Source organism: Buteo buteo, chromosome 3 (genome assembly GCF_964188355.1).
Source record: "Buteo buteo chromosome 3, bButBut1.hap1.1, whole genome shotgun sequence".
Classification (NCBI taxonomy): domain Eukaryota; kingdom Metazoa; phylum Chordata; class Aves; order Accipitriformes; family Accipitridae; genus Buteo; species Buteo buteo.
In genome coordinates, this window is record NC_134173.1 from 51,561,954 (window position 1) to 51,581,539 (window position 19,586).

At 40.5% G+C, this 19,586-nt stretch overlaps 1 protein-coding gene across 7 annotated transcripts in view; it reads right to left on the bottom strand.

Moving 5' to 3' along the window:
• The window catches only part of RUNX1T1 (RUNX1 partner transcriptional co-repressor 1), a 114,412-nt gene that overhangs the window by 43,554 nt on the left and 51,272 nt on the right, over positions 1–19,586 (bottom strand). For 6 of the 7 annotated variants that reach the window (XM_075023584.1, XM_075023580.1, XM_075023587.1 and 3 more), the window contains 3 exons: positions 6,422–6,559; positions 2,429–2,670; positions 590–679 (listed from right to left, as the gene is read on the bottom strand). In XM_075023584.1, coding sequence (XP_074879685.1) covers positions 590–679; positions 2,429–2,670; positions 6,422–6,559 — 470 coding nt within the window. Of the gene's footprint in view, positions 1–589; positions 680–2,428; positions 2,671–6,421; positions 6,560–8,078; positions 8,496–19,586 lie in introns of those variants that run through there. The other variant, XM_075023586.1, reaches the window with a different exon arrangement.

Consider the following 19,586-nt stretch of genomic DNA (forward strand, 5'->3'; position numbering starts at 1 on the left):
TTGGCTTCGTGCATGAGATTCTATGTTTATTTTCTAATAAAAGGTGCATAAGCATAAATAAACCAGTGGACACAGTCACCAGCCTTCTTAAGACAGCACGTTTGTACGCCTGGCTGGGATCAGAAGAAATAATTAGTCTTGTCTTTGTATTGCAGAGTGTCACAATCTCACCATGTACTAATGATCAGCAGCACTTTAGAAAAGGGCTGGTAGCAGGAATTCCTGACATCCCCTTATTCTGACTCACGTGAAGTTTGCAAAACTCTAGCTTTTTGCAAGCACGTGGCATTATTATATTTATAACCAAGTCTCAAGACTTAGTTTGTAAAAGCTTCTATACCTACAAACTAAAAATATAAAACAAACGACAGTGATCACAGAATTAGGGAATCAACAGTTCCTGTGAATAGCCAGAAATTATCCCCGAACCATACACTCAAATGCAGTTCCATGCACTAATCTGTGGAAAGAAGCCCTTAAACATTATTCATTTTCCTGACTCTCTTAAAAAGAAAAACTGTAACACACATCTGTGACCTAGCAACAATATGGTTTGAAATACTTTCCAGATCACTGAACTGTGCAATACCTTTAAAAATGGGATGACAAAAGGTCGCAGTGGGAAGTTAGTAGCTTCTTGCAGTTTGGAATGAAATTCTTCAATTGTCAAAGTAGAATTCTGTTGAGAAAAAAAATTCTGTCTTGGTGACAAAATAATGAAAACACTTAGCAAGAGAAACAGTAACCAAAGTAGTCTGAAATTGCTTAATAACTCATTCTTGATATTGATAAGAGGATAAAGAAAAGCATGCTCCATATTAAATTATTACCTTATTAAAATACTCAAAGGAAACCACCAGCATCTCAGACATTCAGCGCCTGTTGCTTAGAGTACAGTTTAAGCTCTCAGGTGCTAAGCATGGAAATGCTTTCACATTTCAAACATCAGTTAAAGCTGCTTTTCTCAACATTTTTTTTTATTTTCTATTGGAGCCTCTTGTAATTTTGTTCCCAGTGCAGAAGCAGTAATTAACATGCACGCACGAAAAATCACACCTTTTAAAGGCACATTCTTCATTGTTTGAGGAGGAAAACTGCACTTTGCCTCCTGTGCTCGCAAAGAGGACTGTTTACTATGTTCTAGGCTATGTAGGAAAGTCATTACTTTGCAGCTGAGGGCATAATCATGAAGACCACATGCTACACAGGGCTGACCATGGGACTAATGTGATATGTGGACATTCCTAAGGAAAAGATCCTAATATGCTCCTCAGAGCTCAGATGAAGGTAAAAATCAACTGTAATTAACAGTGGGCAAGCACTTGTGATGTGAAAATCAAGGGCGGGTAGATGGTCCCAAAGCTGTCTTTAGTTTCTTTACTAGTTCCCTTTCCACAGAGAACCATGTGACAAGCAAAACCACATTAAACAGGAATTTTGGATATGGAAGCAAATGGAGAGTAGGACTTACTGAAGTTACACTGCCTACATTAAACTTCCTTTTGACACAGACTCAAGTGAATGGGCACCCACGGCTGTCCAGTAGGGTTTTGTGAAGGTACAAGCGGAGGACACCTGAGCCCTCGTACTAAACACTGCTGGCAGTCTTTGCTCCAAATGAAGTCAATGGCAACTGCAGCTGCTCAGAACAGATGTAAATTAGAGCTCCACAACAGCGTTTTTCCTGGTACATCTAATTTTTGCTGAAGGAGATACATGGGAGAAAACAATGTCTGGCGGAGAGAGGACTTTACTGGGAATAAAAAGAATCCTGGGCCAGATTCACAACAGTTTGCCTGTAAAATAGCAGCTCAACTTGACAGATGTAGGTAAGAAAAAGCTGAAATTTTCATTCAGCCATATAATCATGTAAAGATAACCTTGTAAATAAGGGGACTTAAGTAGCAGCAACACACCGTCAGATCCCTCATTGTTGGGTTAAATGAATACTAAGAAAAGGTTTTCCACTGCGTAACTGCAGTCCAAACATATATTCAGCTCATCCTTTTAACCAGTATTCTGTCACTATATATATAGGGCACTCTCCTTTTCCCAGCCAACTAAACTACGCAAACCAAACCATATTCTACTACATTATATAACTCAAGGTATGTCTACATTAGGGCTGCTGCAAGTACAGAACGAAATCCCTTTCACACCATTACAGCATAATACTGCACTGGCAAAAAGAGTCAGGTCTGTATCTGGTTGGGAATAGCTGCCACTCATGGGAAGCTAGTCAAGTTACTCATGTTAGCTCCAGCAGCAAGAGCCAGAACTTCATTCTTGCATTTTTGGTATCCTTGAAGTACGATATATGCAGTGTATGTGACCCACTCTTTCATATAATAACCATGTCAAGCATAAAAGAGGGAACAGGAGAGAAAAATATCACAGTTATTATTATATCATTGGTTTTTTTGCTTACCACAAGTCCTAGCACAAGGGTACGCACTCTCTCCCCAATCTCTGGTGAAATGTCATTGCCAAACTGCTGTAAGGTTGTAAGAAATCTCTTCAGTTTGCTGAGTTGCCTAGCTCCACAAGCTGGCGGTAACTGCTGGTTAGCCAGAGAAGAGGAAGAGGAAGAGGATGGCCCATTGCTAAAGCCATTAGGAGGAGATGGAGCTCCATTTAACGCTGTTGGTGAATGGCTAGTGCCATTGGTTACTGAAAGAAAAAGAGAGAAGGGAGGATAAAACAGAGAGAGGGAGGAAGAGAGAGAGATGGGGGGGAGAAGACAGAAGGGAAAATCCATCAGCTTATGTTTTCTGCGCTTGACCTTAAAATTAATTAAGTTGCACTATCAAAGATAATTAGCCTTTTGACAGAGCAACACTCTGCAGTTCATATTTATTTCCCAGTTGCTGGTACTGAACGGTGTATGGATTGGAAGTAAAGGCAGCTGCCTCTCACACAGCCCCCTCAAAATGCTCCTGGACCTGAAAAGCATCATTTGGATACCAGCCTTTTGTCAGAGGATTTTCGAAAGAGAGAGAGGGAAACGGAGAAAGAAAGAGCACGAGTGCCATGTATGATTGAAGACAAAAAAAATTGCTCTTTGGGGTAGAAAAAAATGTGCAGACATATTTCACGAAGCCTCAGTTTATCTCTGAATATTTTTACTTGTGTTTTGTACACACAACTGACAGCTGTGTTTATAAAACAGGACTTTCACGTTTTAACCTTACACCACCCAATGAGAAGGTTACTTTTTCCGATACAGATTTCCTAGCTGCTAACATACGGAGCACACAAAGTTGTTTGTGCAGGTACAAATGGTGCCATGCTCGCTGTGGCCTGAAGCCCTGCAGGTAGGGCATGAAGCTAAGACTTCAGAAGACTTCTCAGAGACCACAAGCAAATCACTCAGCTTTCGTGTGCCAATACCATATCTCTAAAAAGGCTAAGACAGAATTTCCCTCCTGTTGCAAGGCTGCTGTGAGAATAACTATCTAAAGTACTAAGTGTTCAAAATTTATGGCAACGAGATTCATCCAGACATACTGAAGACAACAACAGACAGTTTTTGGCAGCAATTTCAGTTTGATTCTTATCCACACTCCAGAAGAGAGCAGAGAATCAAACTGAGGACATCCTTTTCCACCCAGGTTACTTGGAACAGCAACAGTCAAACACACTCTGTTGAGGTTGTTTGAGTCTGACTCACCAAAATGACAGCGAATGGCAAGAAAAAGGACGGCTCCCTAGAAATACAAATGTACCAGTGCACTGGTAGGTTTGGGCACGCAGCACGCAACTGCACCCAGCAGCACCCATGCTCAGCTGGCCATTGCCCTGGACAAATGTGCTGATTTCTTTTGGGGAAGTCACTCAGAACCCATCCCAAAAAACATCAAAAATCAGGAACTTGTCTACAATAAAAAATGCATAGGAGTATTAGCCTAAATTACTTCCTATTTAAAAACATAAACATGGCGAGCTAGCAACTTAAAGAACTTTCAATGTTCCTTAATGACCGGCCTTCTCTGAAGCCAAACATCCCTTTCTCTTTGTCGCTTTCTCCATCAGTCATCTTTACTTTTAGCCAGCAAGTCCTTTCTGAGGGTGGACACCTATTACTACATTTAAATCACTACAATACTTTTGAAGGAGCCTTTGTCCTAGTGACTGAAGTGCTCTTCTGGAGGTACTAAAGAAAAAGCTATCTGAATGGTTATATAGTTTCTCCTTGTTTTATCCTAGTCTGTGGTTGCCTATTCTAGCTGCATGGGCTGGGGAGAACAATAAGTGGAAAAAGCAGAAACAGAAAGAAGCTGGCCGCAGCAAGTTCAGCTCCACGTGCAGCTCCAAGCCATGCTCTCTGAGTGCTGCAGTACAGTGAGATATCCGAGTAAAAAAATACATTGTGATTGCAAGGACCTTGCACAGCCAGAAGTCATCATACCATGAACTTAGTAAATGAGGATTGGGAAGCGTAAGAACATGTCCTGCTCTAGCTTGACACCACCCAACAACTCCATCACTAGTAAGAGGCTGCTCTAGGCAGAGATTCCTGGGGCTATGATCAAGAAAGAACAGAAAAGCAGAGTTCATTACCTACGATAGATTAGATATGAGGAGGAGAAAGGCAGGTAACATTTCTCCGACAATAAAAGAAATACAGAAAAACTCCCCAAATGCAGCTTCTCTAATTTTGTTTTTTTAAATAGCCCACCCCATACTAATGATTTTATCTCTTTCTTTATAATGTCTGAATTTGCCAAATGGCAAAGATCTACGTCATTTCTAAAACAAAACCATGTTAATAATAAAACAGAATTTAGCATTTAAAATGTATGTCAAGAGTTTTTAATCATCTAAAGCAAAGAAAACAAGCATACTCTTGACCAGAAAGTAAGTATGATCTCCCTGGCCTACAGGCATTCCCGCTGTACTAATAATAAATGTAACGGACACTCCAACAGAAGTGACTTGTTTACTGTACAAGCTGGAACCACCAAGGCCAAACTCCGAAATCTGACAGAGTAAGAGGTAATAAAAATTAGATTTTTTTGGACTTTTAGTGTTCATATAAATAGTCCCAAAAATCCAGCCATGGTTCATACACCTTCCAAAGTGCTGAACCCAATCAAATAAACAAGTATCTAGAAATCTTGTGAGTACACTGAGGATTCTAAGACTGATTAAAGAAGAACACTGTCCTATTCCTTTTATGATTGCCAAAGATTACTCTGAACTGTGCAAAGTGCATCACACTGGAAAGCTTAATCTGTAAGTGCCCCATCCCGCAAAAACCTAGAAACAATTTAACTTTAGACCAGAGCAGCTCCTAGGATGATTCAGGTGCTGGAGTTAAGACAAATCTTTGCAGGATCAGGGTCACTGGGTTAAATTTGAGTTTGTGCAAATAGCTGGCACAAACCCTCCTCACTGTTTAAGTTCGACGTAAATCGTCAGAACAGTGTTCCCTGGGATAAGTAGTACACAGGCCTCCAGCTGGCCTTCTGCATAGAGGTGAATTTTAAATAAGGCATTTAACAGACAGAAAGGGACTGAACAGACAAAGGCAAGACAAATAGAAGATGCTGCCTTCATTCTGTTTAGGCATATGTATTCTACTGTTCTAAAAATGTTTTATTTAAAATGTGAAATGTAAACACATTCTCATGTTTATACTATTACCAGGCAGTATAAGAGAGACCAAAAAATTTGCAGCTAAATCTTGGTACGAGAAATGTGGATCATTTCATGGCTGTGAAAGTAATAGTCCAGACAACATGCCAGATTCAAATCTCAGTTACACTGATACAAATGCAGAGCAATTCCATCAAGACTAGCAGAGTTTCTTGTGTGTTTACATCAATAAACTGGGACAGAGATGCAGCCCCAAGTGATTTAGAGAAGTAAAGTGGTCACAGACTGGAAATCTCTAGATAAAACAATAAAAGGCCTTCATTTTTAGTTTTACATCAACATTAACTAGACACTATATAGCACTTAAAGCAGAATTCTTCAGTCATAAGTGGGATGAAGATAAGTATTTTCTTTAATAATTACCCCCACTTTAAAAACATAATCAAACAAAAGACCCGAAGTTTCTATACAAAAGGGAATGGAATCCTTTAAACAACAGAACGGCATAAAAGAGGAGAAGGTGGTTTTCTGTACTTCTCACGGAAGGACTGATCTGAGCATTAAGTACATGGGAAACCAGAGCTCGCTGTTCTTTGACACTGCTGCCAAGTTGTCAATGAAATAAAAACACAACTCTGAGCCAAATGTCTTAATACCTTAAAGTTGCATTATGTTGTGATCTTAGTTTTGCTTAATTACTTTATTATAGTACAACCAAATGCTGCTCCCACCATGTCATGCAGGTTTCCCTTCACAGATTTTGGTTTCTTACATACAGAATAGAATGAATATGGAAGAAAAGGAAGAAAGTAAGTCTAATTACACGTTGTGGGCGTGAATGAACTGGTTCTTGGAGCTCCTTGGGTAGTGGGAGGAGGTGGCATGGTTGGAGGCGTCAGCCTGGATTGTGTCTTCACATCCACAGGTGAGTCTGGCATTGTGGAATGCTTCTCAGTGCGATCTGCAACACACACCACAGGAATACACCAGTTTATTTCCCCAAGCACACCCCCTCTGACAAAAACTAAAAAGCTAATGCAAGGAGTGAGCCATTTCAGCATCTGCCGTGAAAGATTACACCTGATTATCTACTCCTGGGTGCTCTTCCCAAATTACATCATCTAAACCTTACTTAAGAAGGTGTAACACAGATGGTAAGACTTCATTTGTAGCACTGCTGCATTATCTTTTGTTTTTATTTCTAGCATGTGCAGATGCTACCTCCCAAGCACTCCTGGAGCTGCAGTAGTGCCACCTCCCTTCAAGGCTCTCATGTTAGCCAGAAGGAAAAAATAGACGAAGAGACAGGAATGTAATAAATCCCCTTATGACAGCTCTTCCAGAACTAAAACCTGAAGCTCTTTAGTACACGTGAGATATTGGGTGAGATATTGGTTGAAGCCAGCTCTCTTCACGTCTCTTTGTAACACCTGCTGCCCTCTCCATCGCTTCTCTTTGTAATCATGGAGAGATACTTACATTAAATACCGTGAACCTTCTGGATCACTTTACCACCCTGCCCCTGGATATTCTTACATTCACCAGAAAAATAAACACAACATGCCAAAATGGTAAGTCAATCATCACACGTACACACCACTGTTTTTAAAAAAGCAGCTAAGTTTGCACCTTCACACATTAAGAACAACTTTAACGTTCAAAACCTGCAAGATAAGTAGAAATATACCTCCACAAGAAAACAAAACAAACAAAAGGCAAAACCAGGCAGAAAACCTAACAGTTCTCTTGCAGCTGAAGACCTAAAGATGCAAGATATTTGATATAGAAGCTAAAGAAGTATCTTTCCAACGTCTTTTTGGACACCTCTATGTTAAAATTTTTAAAAACCCACCCAAACCCTTATGTTTCATTTATCAAGAATGGGCAAATCATGACAACATTTACCAACTGAAAGCAAAATTAAGGCTTCCTTGCTCATGCCAGGAGCTTAGCGAGCCATCTTGAGTAAAGAGGAGTAAGATCAAGTTTAGCTTTTAATGGGCATAAGTTAAATTCTTCCATCCCTTCTTTGGGGGGGCAGAGTTATCTATTTTATAGACTGTCCTACACAAGTCTTCCTGAGCAACATTTTGCAACTATTTTGCAAAGCAAGTAAGTGTCGCTGCTAATGGGTGGGCATGTAAGCCTGTGGGTTTAATTCAAGACAATAGCAAAGTCCATCACGTTCTATAAATTCTGTCACTCCACTTTGCAATGTGCTTTCCTTGTTCTTACTAACAACACAGAGACTTCAACCAAAAGATCATATCTAAAATTTGCCCTGAGAGACACTAAGAGAAATTAAATGCAATGCACACATTTAACAAAGGAAGTGTATGTTTAAAAGAGCCTCAAAACCACTTAATTATCATAAAGTTAAAAAAAAACCAAACTAAAACCAAAACAAAAAACAACCACAAAAAAAAAAAAACCACTAAAACACAAACACCACACAAAAATTAATGATGCATAATAGATACCAATCTTTAGCTGCCTGAAACTGAGGGAAACCGAGGAAGTATATCCCAGAAATGCAGTGTGTCAGGTACTGCAGTTATAGAAGCCATCTTCACCCTTTGTAGAAGTGCCTACAGATGATGTTTCAGTTCTCAGGGAAAGGGAGTCATTTTATATAGACTTTAGAGACAAGTTTGGGGAAGATGAGCAGTGGAACAACCCCAGAACAGGATGAGAGGAATACAGAGACAGTATTATAGGATCTGTAGTGTTGATCTCAGGTTAGTAAACCTCAGCTGTGTAGGTAACAGTATCCAAAATGATTAGCTTAAATATTAAGGCTGTTACACAGACACGTAAGGTTTGATTTGCAAATCAAGCAACAGTAAATTATTACATGCTGGAAAACAAAAGCAAGTTTTTAAACATATTCTATACAAATTTCCTTTCCATATTGCTATACTAAAACAGTTAAATCTATATCTTCAATAAGCCATTCATTTAATATAAAGAACTATGAAAACTCATCTTGAAATGTTAATTGCTTCCTTAATAGCCGAATTCATCTTGCACTCACCTCAACCAACCTCAGCAACAAGGGAATAAATAGCTTTCAGCTCATGTTGCAACAGAGGGAAAGAGGCACAGCAGTGAGCCCAAGCCCTCCTAAATAAAGGCAAATATTTCTGCCATGCCAAGAAAGGAGAGAGAAAGGGAGGCTTGCCAGAGCTGGTGGGGAGATAACAGTGGGAACTGCTGGTCCATCTGGTTTTCATTCTGCTAACACTCACATTGAACTGTTAAGGAAGGCAGTCCAGGTACACAGATTTGAAGCATGTGGGAGCGCAGACACAGGCACAGAGGAGATGGAGGTGGGTGGAAGAAAGAGTGAGAGAAATCGAACTCCTCTAGCAGTCTGCTGCTTGCAGCGAGCAGGCACAGCCTGTATCCTCCAATTCAGCTGTGGATAACTAAAAGCGATCCGGAGTCTGTAACCAACCACACAGCTCCCGCTCCCCTCCTTCGCTGCATTTCAAAGTTCAGGTTTGATCAGAAATGTGCTCAGATTGGAGGGGGGAGGCATTCCCCAAAAGCTGGCAATGTTTTGTTACTTAAATTGAACTCGGTAGTGGGAAATAGTGTGTTGGTTTTGCACTCCAATTTCAGATTGCCATTCTACCGCGATCCAACTGGTTTTTACTCCCTCGAACGGTGTCTGCCACCTGGTTTGCAGCTCACTGAAATTATCCACAGACTCCTGTACTTCTCATATCAATCTAATGACACTAGGCCTGATTTTCCTAATTACCTTTCTTTGGACCTCTCAGGGGTAAAAAACCCCCTCTACAGGCCACTTACCTTTGCTTAACCTCTCTTTCCCCCCTGCAAAGCCCTAAACCCCACTCTGCTACTGCGTGGTGGCAGGCAGACAGATTTATCTCTGGTTGCTCATGAGCTCCCTAGCCCTGCCTTTTGTAAGGAGATACAGGGCTCCTTTCAAGCACACCTCAGAACACTTCTAACTAGGGTACAAGATTATCTTGTCAGAGCAGAGACTCTCCTGGGGGGCGTGGGGGGAAAGAGCTCTTGAAGAAGTCCAACGCAAAATGCAAAACTCTTCCACGTGCTTGGAAGACACCACCACACCACCCAAGAGAACAGCCTTTATATCCCACTTTTCCACCCTCTTCAATAGCCAAACTCCTGCAGGAGCCGTTCTGCTCTTACTGCTACTATTTACCTGTCGCTTGCCTCTACAGCTGGTTTCCCAGCCTCCGAGGGAGCTATGGGGCTGGGAGCACCTGCCTACAGCGGCTCTGCCCTGCACCCACCGCTGCTCCACCACCCACAGCCCCAGAAAACCTCCGCAGCTCTGTTTTTTAAGAGGTGGATCTCTCATGGGATGGAGTGGTTATGGAGCACAAAGCAGAGCCACCACTGATATAAGCGTTACCAGTTCTTGTGATCTGACCTCCCAAAGCTTGTAGTGTCTGATACTTAGCCTAGAACTCCAGCTTCTACAAATCATTCTTTATTTTTCTAATTAAAAAAAAAAAACAAACCCAACAACCAACACTTTTTACTCTAATTGTTGAAAAGCCGCCTGATGATATGAAAGCTAAAGGCAAAATGGTACTTAAATCGTATTCACGAGCCAAGTTTCCCCTAAACCATGTTATTCCATGAGGGCTTTTATGTATAAACATTTTTCATACAAACTCTTAGTTGATACTCTGCTATCCGTACATTCAGAGGTGATGAAGGTTTGGGAGGGGAAGAAAGAATCCCTCAAGAGGAAAAACTGTTTTTGACATGTGAAAACCTCCCTGTGTAAGATTTCATTTATATTTGCTCCAGTTTTATAATACAGGAGCATATACATTGAACTTTGCCTGAAATGTGGAAGAACTTTAAGGAAAGCTGTGTCTTAAAATTGCTTAATTTCTTGAATTCAAAAACATTTTTATGCTTTCATATCAAACCAAACTCCGCATTTTCAAAGCTAGTTCTGATTTTTTTTTCCCCTGTTGGACTCTGACATTTCAAACAATAATCCTGAATTAGCAGGGACACACCAGAATGTTTCATAAAGGCAGTATCCCACAGCATCACCCATTTCAGAGCGCAGACTATGTATACAGAGAGAGTAACTTCTTTCAGGTGCAAAGATTTCTTCCACTGAACCCCTCTAAACAGGGACAGACTTCCACTCCTTAGCCCAGTTCGGATCAAATGGGGCTGAAACCAGGGGTCCTCCAAACCAGAGGGAAAAGGAGACATCTGCAATTCATTCTGCAGTGTTTGCTGCAATCAATTCAGGATGGAGATAAGATGGTGAAATAGTGGTCTAGTCCTAATCCATACACACAACCCTCTGGTGCAGTGAGAGACTTAGAATAAATTCAGAAAATATGTTTCAAGTATGCAGAGATCTACTGCATTTGCTTTGGATTATAATTTTTTATTTAAAAAAAAAACAAACCCAAACATTTCGAAATATACATTCCTGAATCTCTTTTACAGCATAGAGTGAAGAACTATGATTTTACCACAGAAGTATTTTGCTCCATTTTAAATTAAAGAATGTTGTAAAACCAACTTTAAATTATGATATTTCTTCTGTGGATTTCCTGGTTCATGAAACTATACTGTTCTTGTCATTCATTCAGTTTTTATGGTAGGAGTTATTTTTATCACTATATTTAGCTGTTAGGTGAACACTGATATTTACCGTAAGCACAGCCAGCTTCTGAAGACAAACAGGGAAGAGAAAGTAAAATGTGCAGGAGCAGGGGCAAACAGAGATGTGCATGTATTCAAACTGATTTACTTTACTTCCTGTACCCTAAAAGATCTAGTCCATTTTTAAAACAAGGCGGTCTTTCATATATGGCAACATTTCAGCTCATGTGGCACTCTTCCAAGTCTAACGCATCAAGGAAAGCTGATGTATGGAACAAAATATGGAATATATAAATACTTTACTGATACCATTTCAATAGCCAATTCAATGTCAAGCATTTCTAGGAGTGGTGTGTTTTCAATTTCCTTTTTTAAATGAAAAAAAGTATGGTATAATACGCTGTGGCATTTATTTTACTTTTAGTTAGTGCAAACAGTTCCAGATGTATATTCAGGCATGAAAGATTCTTAAAAGACGTTCTATATTGATTGTACAGTACTTACTACTTCTGTGCCAACATGTTTGAAATAAAAATAAAAACTGCCAAATTAAAAGAGCCCATTGTCTTGTTTCCCTTAAACTCACAGAAAGAACAAACCCTGCATATGACACACGGGATTAGAATGTGCCTCCACCACCCAAATTATATTAATTGAGACCTAAATCTGTGGGATTTAATACTGATGATGGTTACCTAGATGGCACTGGACTAAGTTTGATTATTTTGAGAGGGATAGCATGGAATTAGCCAGCAGGTAACTACAGGTTGTGAGTCACAGTAGTGACAAAGTAGGAGACAGAAAACCCCAAGTCCACCTAAGCGGATAAATTACATAGCTCTTTCATCCATAATGCTACCACGCTACAGTCAGTAAAGAACCTTCCCTCCCTCGGATCCGGCCAAGCCACGCAGCACTGTTAGGAGGCGGTGTTTGTGGAGACCCACAACTCCTGACCCTCAGACCTGCCACTACGCAGAGCAGGACAACATTACAAGGTATCACCTTCCCTGGCTGAAAAGGACTTATTCAAGAATGCATGGTATAAGCCTGATATATATAGTAAAGCCTACCCATCCCATACACTGCACACCTGGGGAAATCTGGAAGTCCTAAGATGCAGCCATAAAACACAACATTTGGATGACATCGCTGCAGACCCTCTCCCAGCCAAGCATGCCTGGGACTTGTTTGTGACCGGTCCAGTCCTCATTCCATTCGTCTCTTGGCCCTTTTGACTTTTTCTTAATGAATAAACAAGGACCTAAACACAATAGATGTTTTTGTGCTATGAACAGCTGATTGGGCATAATACAGACATAACTTTCTGTCAGCACCAGATGCAGTCATGTTATTGGCCTAGAAAGAAAACATCACCCGGTTTCCAGCTCCCCAGTGGATAACTTTTACTCCCTAGGTGATTTGCAGAAGGGCAGTATCAGAAAGCAGCTCAGACAGCCAGACTCCGTCTTTTGTCACAAAACATTACCCCTGCAAGCTTTATCCACCAGGAATGAGAATGCATGTGGGGCGAGAGATGAACATGCACAGCAAAGCTTTCAGGTATGAAAACTCACATACTGAAGACGACCCTTTTGCAAGAGCAGTGTCACAACTTCACTACATTATCTTGGTTCTCCTCTGCTCAGAGAGTTGAACATTTCGTATCACCAGCTATTCTGCAGAATAAATGAAAGCACACTCAGTTTACCCATTTCTTCTCATTCAATATGCAGGAACTAGAATTTCTGCATCCTGGGAGTTTGCTGAAGTTATCTCAGGCCAAGTTATCAGAGCTTTCTTCAGGTGTGCTAAAAAATAGCCTTGAGAATAATGCAATCTCCATTCTGTCTCCCAAAAGCTGAAAGGGATTTTTCTGCTACTGACGCCCAGTTTTGGTAGGAAGAGTTTGTGGATAATGTAAAGTAGGTGAATGATGGACAATGCTTTGGATCATGTTCTTCATCCATAACGGTACCTTGACTGGTCCTACCATCATGACAACGAACCAAAAACACAGAAGCACTCTCTTTCGTTTCAGTTCTCTAGAGTGAGAGGTTCTGACTGCCCCACACTCATGGCTTAGCAGCTGAAGGCCAGATAGTTACACATATTATAAAATAAGCAATGCATGAGTTCAATCTCAGAGTTGAGACAAAAATGTTATGGCTTGGCTTTGCTTGGACATATTATTTTCTCCTGAAAGAAATAAATTTGTCTTACCATGTAATTTCATTTTTAAAGGGAAAAAAAGTAGAAAAATAATCTTCTTCCTCTCATTTAACAATCTGACATGTTTTGGCAATTTCAAAACTATCATAAATTCACTTTCAGTATTTAATAATTAAAAACTTACTCCTGTCAGAATTGCATCTTTTTTAAAATGCCTCTTTTCTCCTTTCCCCTTCCTGGCTTTGCAAATTTTACCATGTAAAATCGCTTGAACATACAAAGGAATGCAGGGAAGAAGAATACATTCTAAATCTAGATCTACTACCACCATAACGGTTTATGAAATACTTTAGCAAGAACAGACAAGCAAAATAAGGGCCAAATTGTGGCAGCTGCCCTAAGTTTCCATAAGCCCCCAGAAAATAAAGTCTACAAGTTCCCTTGTCATGGCTGAATACATACCACTTGGCCTGCAACGAAGCCGAAGACAATGCGGATTTATTCTAAATATCCCACCAAGCATCATGAAAATGCCTCTATGCATGCATAACTAATGCAGTTAATAAGCAAATAGTCCCACAATCATTATCGAAATACTACTTTCCTGCTTGCATTGTTTCCTGGATCTTTTCTACTTCATTTTGTTGACAAGCTACCAAACCAAGAACTGTATGTTTTAGGTGGTTGTCTTTCACATCACAGGAACTATTACTGCTATTCCAAAACCAGCTCACTGAATGTTGAGGCCTGAGTGAGGTGAAGAAGAGGTGCCCACCGCCTCCAGCATGAAGAACTGAAGAACAATCAGAGCAACTGCTGGCCAAACCTAGACCCTGGCCTCCCCTACAAACTACGGAGGTGACGACCCCTCCATTAGCAATCGCTCCCTTCACTTTCTCCTATATTTAGAGGAAACCACCTGGGTGTCTTCGGATGCAGCTTCCCAAAGGCTCCCCGACCAGTAATTCGTTTCCTTCTTGTACCACCTTCTCTGGAAGACCTACCTTTGCCAGGATCACATGCTATTTGACAAACTACAAAAGAAGTTAGACTGATATCTAAGAGACTCAAATGGCATCAGCATCAAAATGGTATTATTTGTATGCTCTTACATACACATCTACACAGAGTACATGTTATTATTTGTATGCTTTTACATACACAACCACACACAGCACACATCCTTCCCACCAGAAATAAGAACATTTTCTCTCCCAACACCAATTAAAATTTCCAAACTTGCTCTCAAGAAGCATATTTATGTTTTTAATCCAAAGTTTGTATGGTCCTAAATTAACAGTAAGTAGTTTCTTACACACAGCTAAAAGTCTGAAGCAAAATAAATATGAACTCCTTTATTTTTAATGCACTTACACAAAGTGTAAAGCATAGCTGTACCCATTTTAGAAAAGTCCTAAGAGAGTACTGATACCAGTATTCCATTATATTTAACTAGAACTGAAGTCTCCAATACAGACTAGATAAAATAACCTAAAATAACTTATTTAGATTCAGGGCAACTTTAGATATTAAATTACTCTGCCAGCAAAAAAGTTATTACGCCTGTACTTTTAAAAGGCATCGCTTATATTCATAAAACATGCCAGAAGTCCTTTAGGCTCAAAAAATATCAAACATGGGTGAAGGAGGTGATATTTTCCACAGTTATACATCTGAAAAGATGACATAGGGCCTAGCAACAAGGTAATGGATATACATCTAGCTTTGCTTGTTTTTAAACAGTGGAATTGGTCACAGACAAGTCAAGATCCTCTCAGGTGTGAAGTGGTGTTGGCCAGCCTGGGACAGACTGCTCCTCACCTCACGGATCAAGCTCCCCAATCCCTGCTCTGTCAGATTGCGCCATTTTACCCATCCAAGAACCCATTTCCCCCAATGATATTTCAAGTGATAAAAACTCTGCTCTGTTAGTCCAGATGCGCAGGCCTGGGGAGCAAGACCCTACCCATCAGACAGAAACCATGGGCAGCCAAAATCCCTCTCCAGCAAGTACCAGTCCAGCCTGAGGAGAGCTGCTGATTTCTGCCATTTAACACACAGTTAAAATAGCACGCCAGGCTCCCCATATAATCAGTGAAAAGAAGGGTTAGAGCCTCTAATTTATCAATTCCTAAGGCTGCTGAGTCAGTGGGCATAAATATTCCCGTGTAGATCTAGGTCCTTTGCCTCATGAGAACCAGAGGCATTCAGGCTGCTCCAGCAGCGTGGCTGCTGTACACGAGATTCAGTGATCCTCAGTTGCCAGGCGTACTAACTCCTTGGTTTCTACTCCTCCAGCGAAGACAGGTGTTAACCCCCCAATGAAAAATGTCTAATGAAACATATTTCCCCCAGAAACCCTCGCTCAGGTGCTGCCACAACCAGCGACAGAAAAGTGAAACTATAGGCTTTTCCCCTATCTCAGTATTACGCACTGACAATCTCCAAGTAGTGCAATTTATTACCCTAATCAGTACTTCGGCGTTTGTGGAAATACACACTTTGGAAGACTATCATTTCGCATCATCAGATGATGCCATTAAAGACATCTTGTGTTTACATGACTGACTGTCTAGACAGAGTGTGAGAAAATACTCATTATTAGTTACAAGTCAGCTCCTCCTCGATGCTGCATGTCACACCAACAGTCTTTTATTTTGGGCACTGGATCGCACCTGAAAGCAGCAGTGGGGAGGTGGGAGGGGAAAAGAGAGTCTCAGAAACTTCACATGAAATTAAGAACCTCCATCTCAAATACTTTATTAGATGAGGTCATAGTACTTATTGACAAATAAGCTCACAAGCAAAACAAATGTTACCATTAGCAAAAACAAAAGCATATTTCAAATCGTCTGGCCTAATATCTCACATGCATACTTAAATGTTAATACGAAACGATATAAGCATGTAAAGGAAGAGGGAAAGGAAGAAACTTGTGTATGTCATGTAAAACCAGACTAACAAATGTAAAACCAGATTAAACCCCCTTCTGAAGCCAGACAATTCACACAAATTCACATTGGCACAGAAATCAGGTAATCTCACCCAGGGAGAAAGGTGCTGGGTTAGCCTTGCAAACCCCAACCCCAGAAAAACTCAGCAATATTTGCTTAACTATAGATACTGAAAACAGCTGTAGGTAAACTAATGAGACCATTCACAGGCCATACAACTACATGCAACGTTTCTAGACCTTAAAGCATCACAGCAGTCTTAGTCTTGCACAATAAAACTTAAGACTTCCTTTTTAAAGTATCTTCCCTTTGTTTTGAATTTTAAATATCAGACCTCAACAACAAAAAAAATCATACAGCTGAAGCTTGAATTGGAAAAAAAATCAGCAATTATTACAGAATCCACAGCAAATATAAGCAAAATATTAAAAACAATTTCAGGTATCATAGCATTGCCAGTTGTACATGCCATGCTTGACAGTTGTACAAAACGTTCTTCATTTCATGCCCAGTAGATTCAAATTAGATGTATTCTTTTTTTCCCCCAACAAATACATACAAAAAGGTTTTTATATCTATAGAAACTCATTTTCATCAAGCCAGCTAAACCCACTACTCCAACACAGCAATTTAATATTGACCTTTGTGGATCAGTGTAGCTTCCACAATCTCCATTTACTTCTACATACGTGCACATATGTGTGCACATGCGTGTATGCGCACATGCACTTACATATTTAATCAAGTTTTACTTACTTGATTTTGTATATAAAAAAACTTACTGTGTGGGGGTTTTTTGTTTCTGGTTTTGGTTTTTTTACATTCTGCTTTAGAAAATTGTAAGAAATAGTCTTCAATTACACTGAAGGGAGTGTTAAATGGAGGGGAAACTGCAGGGCGAGAAGTCAGACACCAAAGAGAACCCACTCAATGCTACAAGTGCAAGAGAAATATTGACAAAGTAAAGAAGTCTGATGCATTTGAACTCTGAATGTTTGATGTGGATGCACTCAACCCTTAGTGATATGGTAAGTTTTCTTGTACATGAAAAGAATCTTACGAAAAGCAGATTTAACTGTCTCTGTGCTATGGAAACACCCTACATCTGGCTTTGAGTGTACCTGGATATATGCATTTTGCTTCACTGAGAACTGGATTAACCAGAAGAGGAGCCATTTTTTGTGAGAAAGGGAAGAATATTCAACAGGAGGAAAGAAACTCCGCATCGGGGCAGAGGGTGGTCGAGAGGGCAGCGGGGCCAGCCGCTTCCCATGGGCTGACCAGGGCCCCAGGGTGCACCTCCAGCAACGGCTGGGCACATGCACGGGAGTCTCCGATAAAAGGCTACAGGGCGAGAAACACCGGCCGGCCGGGAGCATGCCGAGGGCTCGGAGAACAGTCGCTGGAAATTTTTCCCGGTGACTGCTGACCACGAGAGGGAGCCGATATTGTGCAGCAGCCCAGGGAAAAACTCCCTTTCCCTGCGGAAAAGTCACAAGAAATGACAAGGTACTCGGAAAGTCAAAGGGAGATGCTTTAAGGAAAGTCCCTTCCCGCAGTAAAAGTGAACCTCAGCCCTGTGATGTAGGAAGGACAGCTTATGATACTGTGTATGCGTACATCGTATATACTATTCTGTTTCCACATCACCAAACATAACAAGTATTTCACTCTAGATTTTGACTATAAACTTTTCTTCCTCAAAAGAATAACTAGGCAGTACTGGCTGCAACAGAAGACCATTTCCAGTGCCTCCTACTGTCACCTATCTACCCCAGCCAAACAAGTCAGATGTTTCCCGTGCCCGTGCCCCCCCCAAACTTACACCTCCCCCCACCACCTCGTCCTGGTTGGGAGATGGCTTTCTATATGAAATACTCCAAAAGCAGAATTGCAGCAGGCAGCACATCAGACAGCGGCATGCCTACAATTGCACACTATATACAGCCACAGGAGCCCAGATCGTGCTCACACAACTACAGCCATGTGATGATACATGAATTTGAAAATACCCCACCAAATTTAACAACATGTCTGTTTTGCACTAAAACACAGAGAACCAAACAAAAATTGGTATTTTCTTCACATCTATAAACAGTCAGAGAGCTCAAATGGCAAGCAGGGCAGAAATAAAGGAAAAAAAATACTAGGACGGCTCACACAGATCTTTATAAACATCCTTCTGGCACCACATACGTTTAAGAAAGCTAAATCCCAACAGCAGAGACAGTTCAAAAGCATAGAGAGATAGTGACTACACTGGGATGTCCTGTGAGGATGTGTTTCGTTATGGTCTTCACTTGGAATAGAAGATGTAAAACACATCAGTGTTGTCCGGTAGGCTCTAAACTGCTCAGATATGAAGAAATAAAGAACTGCTGAACTGCAACAACTACCCAAGGCAAATTCTGAAATTATGAAAGGAAAATTAAAAAAAGGGAAAACAGGAGTACCTGGATGAAATACTAAACAGTTAACAAGAATAATTGTCCCCAAATGAGTTCCTATCCATTATCTTTTTTGTAATTATTGCAACAGAGCAAGCAGCTTCAGTAACCGTGCATACAAATGACCTATTAGAAACTTAACAGGTCATTTCCAAAGGTGATTATGAGCCCTGACTTACAGAGCTACTGGGTTTTGCACATAATTCTGTTCAATGCCAACAATCTGCACAAAATTAAGATAAAATGTGTTTCCACAAGACTAAGTGGAAATAAACTTCCAGAAACTAAGACCATCGCTTCAGAAGGTATGAGGTGGTGAACACTGATGAATCAAATGCAGTCATTTTCATAACTGAAATGCTCAAAAATCTGCTTTTGCCTCTGCTCTGGTGTCAGGAGAATGGAAAGAAAGAGGCAGTAATTATATGTTAGAGCTCTTACAATGCCACATGCTATAATTAAATGATGATGAGTGTAACAGCAAAAAGTCTAAGGTTAGATAGAAGGGATAAAAAGCGTAGTAGGTTACCAGAATGGACATTTGCTACAGATCACTATGAACAGCAGAAACGTGTGGGTAGTTAAAGATACCTCAACCAAGTCTTTAAAGGAGTTCTTTCAACAAGAGGATGCTCTTCATCACAACGGTCCTTATTGGCCCTGTTTCTTAACAGGTGGCTGTTTGCGCTTTCATTGTAAGTGAACATGCAACAGGTTTTGTATTAGAAAATATCAGAAAATTATTCAGAACCAACATTTAAGGAGAGCAATAAAG